The sequence below is a fragment of the Octopus bimaculoides genome, chromosome 9 (genome assembly GCF_001194135.2).
Source record: "Octopus bimaculoides isolate UCB-OBI-ISO-001 chromosome 9, ASM119413v2, whole genome shotgun sequence".
Taxonomy (NCBI): Eukaryota; Metazoa; Mollusca; class Cephalopoda; order Octopoda; family Octopodidae; genus Octopus; species Octopus bimaculoides.
In genome coordinates, this window is record NC_068989.1 from 10,732,003 (window position 1) to 10,737,202 (window position 5,200).

The 5,200-nt window shown below is 35.9% G+C and overlaps 1 protein-coding gene across 2 annotated transcripts in view; it reads right to left on the reverse strand.

Moving 5' to 3' along the window:
• LOC106877345 (sodium-dependent noradrenaline transporter) overlaps nucleotides 1-5,200 on the reverse strand; it is a 131,367-nt gene that overhangs the window by 19,860 nt on the left and 106,307 nt on the right. For both annotated transcript variants that reach the window (XM_014926226.2, XM_052970413.1), the window contains exons 6-9: nucleotides 4,618-4,752; nucleotides 4,229-4,332; nucleotides 1,210-1,334; nucleotides 474-586 (exon numbers count right to left, since the gene is read on the reverse strand). In XM_014926226.2, the coding sequence (XP_014781712.1) occupies nucleotides 474-586; nucleotides 1,210-1,334; nucleotides 4,229-4,332; nucleotides 4,618-4,752 (477 nt within the window). The remainder of the gene's footprint in view (nucleotides 1-473; nucleotides 587-1,209; nucleotides 1,335-4,228; nucleotides 4,333-4,617; nucleotides 4,753-5,200) is intronic.

Sequence of the window (5,200 nt, forward strand, 5' to 3'; positions counted from 1 at the left end):
TTCCTATATTTCTGACGAAGATCTGCGATCGAAACGTTAAATCCTCTTTCCTTCCTTTCCTGAGCGTCCAATAACACTGTACTTATTCCATGACCTCGCGTTGTTTTTTCGTGTTTTTTCGTGTTTTTTCTTGCTTGTTTATGTTGAAATTAACTATATATATGGGTATATATAAATGTATGTGTGTATATATGTATATACGTATATATACAGGTATGTATATATATGTGTGTGTATATAAATATGCATATATATATATATGTGTATATATATATGTATATAAATATGCATATATATATATGTGTATATATATATGTATATATATGCATGTATGTATGTATGTATGTATGTATATATATATATATATATATATATATATATATATATATATATATATATATATATATATATGCACCCACTCAAAAGAAATTTACGTTTGTTTTAATTTTAATGCGAGAAAACATTGTACTTACCGCACTGTCTAAACCTAGAGTTAGCAACATTAGAAAAAACAGAATCGACCATGCTGTCGAACCAGGCAGGGTAGAAATAGCCTCTGGGTAAACTATGAACACTAAACCAGGACCTTAAAAGAAAAAGATATACAACAGCCGAAATATTTAACGAATATTTAAATAATAAGTTAAAATTAATTATGATGCTCCGCTTAACGAATGCCCTGAACGATGAGGTGTGTTTCTGTAAGCGTTTCATGGTCATCCCTTGCTTGTATGATCGTCACTAAATAAAACACACACACACAAACATAAAAAGAAATTGTTCATTGATGTGAATAGGGCGTTTCGATTTCGGCTTTTAAAATCAAGTTTCCATTATTTATCAAGTTAGTCACAGGCAATTTACAGTTGAAAAAAGGAGGTAAATAAAGCTTTTTCCATTTCTTGATGAATCTAGATTTATTTAAAAAAATTATAACATTCATCTTGTTCTTAATCCAGGTAATGAACACAAGACAGAAGTATTCTCGGTATGCTGTTGAGTAGAAAAAGCTTAATCTATGATCCTTAACAGAAAACAATTCTCGTGCTCCTGTTTAATATATGGAGAGATGGAATACAACACATTGCTCTCTTTACATATTAGATTTATATTTTTATAATACTAGTGATTGTTACCACTTCAAAATTGTTGCTCTCAAGTATTTTAATTTTAGAGATTGTCTCAATTTTCAACGAAGTTTGAACTCACCTTCAGTAGCAACCTCTGATATATCCTTGTTGGTTTTAAACGCCATATAGCCGAGGTAGGAGAAGATTACAAAACCAGAGAATATACTGGTAAAACTATTGATGACAGCAGTTATCAAACAGTCCCTGCAAAAATATGCGAGATTTTAGAAGAAAACTGAAGGGAATTGAATAAACTTTAAACATCGTATTTTTATGGTTAAAAAAAATAAAATAGCCACTAGTACAAAGTTATTTTAGCGGGTATTAGCTAGTTTTCTAATTCACAAATAAGAGACAAACATAGATCCAAACAACGAATGCGTTTATTTTGTGCTTGACTTATTCATATCAATCAGAATATGGTAATGAGTAGTTAGTTCTATTCACATGAAAGAAACAGCAGAATTGAGTGTATGGCAATTTTGTTTTGTATGATTCAGTAGTTATCTAAGTGTAGCAAAATAAAAATATACAACCGAGAGAGAGAGAGTCGAAGTTTATTCATTTTAAGTATGATATCATAAAGCTCTGCAAAGGAAGAGATGGAAGTAAAATCTTAGAAACCAAGTTAGAGATAAATATTTAAAGAAAAAAGATTTGCCACCTGATGCAAATCTAATGAACCTTGATTTATCAAGCACATCGGGTACCCGGTCGTGTTAATGCACTTAGTGACATTAACCTTGCCAATTGACCAGATTGAGGCGTTATAGCTGTACAGGGTGTGCCAACAAAATACAAGAAATAAGAAAAAGCAGAAAACATTCATGAAAAAAAAAAAACTATTATACACCCAGTAAAAGAAAAACTCACACACGTTAAACAAGATACATAAAAGAAATGTATCATTCTACAAAACAGCATTTCCAGGATCAACCTTGAAGCGACTTCAATACTGGGATCTCGGCCATGATGATATCTTCCAACGAGTCCTAGGTACTGAGAGGCCGACGGTCGGTCAACCCCGACGATACCTCAGACGTAACCAGAAACTCATATGGTGTGAATTACATCATGAAAAGTTTTGGTTAGTTACTACCGGATAGCGACAACCTTCTGAAATGAAACCGAATCACGACAGAACATACATCCCTGAACGACACATCAGTGAACGACACGTCCGTGAACGACACGTCCGTGAACGACACATCCGTGCAAACGGTGGTATTGTGTGTGTGTAAGAGTGTTTATGTGTGTGTTTGTGTATACTCATGTTGTTCGATTGGGTTAATTTAGTTTTGTTCTATTTGTTGTAGAGTGTCTCCTGCCTACTTTTGTGCATGTAGATCACATCACGTGATTTATTTCCCCCTCCCAATCTATTTACTGGTGTTCGTTCTTTGTAAGCATTTGGAATTCACTTCCGAGAGATTATCGTCATCGGAGAGCTAGAATGCTATAAACTACAAATAAACTTGCAGGATAATTTTCCCCCTTTTTTTCTCTTATGTCCGTCGACTTCGATCCAACGAATACTCGACACACCAGCTCCTACTTATACGCAAATCTCACATCTTATTACTCCTGAAAATTTAATTTCCCAACATATATATACGCAGAATCTGCTGCCCCGGAAACAATCTTTATTCAAACTTCATTATAGAATGTGATATCTTCTCTGTTCATATCTAAGTTCCACTCTTCCACCATTTATTTTGTTGTTGGCACTCCGTCGCTTACGATGTCAAGGGTTCCAGTTGATCCGATCAACGGAACAGCCTGCTCGTGAAATTAACGTGCAAGTGGCTGAGCATTCCACAGACGTAGTTCTCGGGGATATTCAGCGTGACACAGTGTGACAAGGCTGATCCTTTGAATTACAGGCACAACAGAAACAGGAAGTAAGAGTGAGAGAAAGTTGTGGTGGAAGAGTACAGCAGGGTTCGCCACCATCCCCTGCCGGAGCCTCGTGGAGCTTTAGGTGTTTTCGCTCAATAAACACTCACAACGCCCGGTCTGAGAATCGAAACCGCGATCCTATGACCGCGAGTCCGCTGCCCTAACCACTGGGCCATTGCGCCTCCACCCACTATTTATAGGTATCCTTTAAATGTCAGTAATAAAGGCTACCAATTATTCCATCTCAATGTTGCTCTCTGTCACTCCTCAAAATACGTCAAGCAATTTTCTCTACCGCTCTCCAAACTCCTCGAACCCCCAACAACGATTTGGCAATATCTCTTCACACATCAAGGACATGTATCTGTCCTCGCTTTTCGAATGTTTAGCAAAATTGGTGACTGGACATCTGCAGCACTTCTGGAAACATTTGGTAGAGTGTTATCTGACGTTTACTGTTAGGAGCAGACTGATGGTGCCTCTAGGACCATAGTATTTGTAAGGAAAGCTTGGTATTTCTAACACTGCATATATATTATATGCGTGTTCATGTGTGGTTGGGTGTACGCGTGCGTGTGCGTGATTGAATCATTGCTCCTTTGAAATTTATCTAGCCTTTTTCTCTTCAGAATTCAAGCGAGTTACTAACAGAGACAAAACTCTTTTGTTTAAGCGAAGACATCCCTTTATGTATGTATGTATGTATGTATGTATGTATGTATGTATGTATGTATGTATGTATGTATGTATGTGTGTGTGTGTGTGTATGTGTGTATGTACGTACGTATGCATGTTCGTACTATGTATGTATTTATGTATGTATTTATGTATGTATGTGTGTATGTACATATGTGTGTATGTGTGTATGCATGCATGCACGCGTGTATGTATGTATGTATGCATGCATGCACGTATGTATTTATGCATGTATGTATGTATGTATGTATGTATGTATTATTTACGCATGCATGTATGTATGCATTTATGTATGTACGTATGAATGCATGTTGCAAAACAATAGACAATTACAACATAATATACTTTATGAACAAATAGTTTGAGCTTAAAATCTATTTCGATCGATTTGTTGGAAAATTGTTTGATAACGAAGCTTGCAGTAAACTGATGCTTATTTAATTTAATTTAATTTAATTTATTTATGCATTTATTTTATTTTATTTTATTGTTTTTGGTATTACCTGTAGCAGTTGTGTTTGAACTTATTATAGCTGGCATATGCAATATGCACTCCAAAACCAGCTCCAACCGAAAAATAAATTTGAACTGCAGCGTCAATCCACACCTGAAAAGATAAAAATGAAAATTTTAAACGTTGGAGTTGATTGGATGAAGAGAGATACTATCGAAGCGTGTCTTTTATTTCAAAATATGCTTAGTAATTTAAATTCCAAAAAAAAACAAAAAAAACTGAAGAAACGTGGAAACGCTTAGTATCGTAATTGAACGAAGAACAAACGTGATAATTTGTGAAGCCTTCAGTAACTCAAGACTGAAGTGTCCAGAGATTAAAAGTGATACAGAATTGAAGTTTAGTGTTAGTGTTTATTAAAAGGAGACAAATACACACCTGGAGGTCTCCTAATCTACTGGTGTTCGGTGTAATGAAATAACGAACACCTTTTGCAGCTCCAGGTAACATAACTCCACGGATGAGTAAAATAGCCAAAACTATATATGGCAACGTTGCAGTGATATATACGACCTGTGAAGAAATTAAAAGAGCGGTATCATTTACAACATCAGATAAAAACAACATTGATCTCAACTAGAACAATGAGAAAAACAATAATCTGGTTATAGTCTGCGGGCATAATGAGGCATCGTTTTGAAGGGTTTTAGCCGAACAAATCGGCCCCATTACTTGTTTGCTTTGAAGTCCGGTGCTTATTCTAACGGTCTTTTTGCCCAAATGCTAAGTTACTGAGGACACAAACAAATAAACACTGGCTTTAGAGCGTGGGGTGTCATACACAGACACACACATCGGCAGCTTGCTTACCAGCCATATGGTTCCGGGTTCAGTCCCACGGCGTGGCACCTTGGGCAAGTGTCTTCTACTATAGCCTCGGGCCGACCAAAGCCTTGTGAGTGGACTCGGTAGACGGAAACTGAAAGAAACCTGTCGTATATATATATATATATATATATAT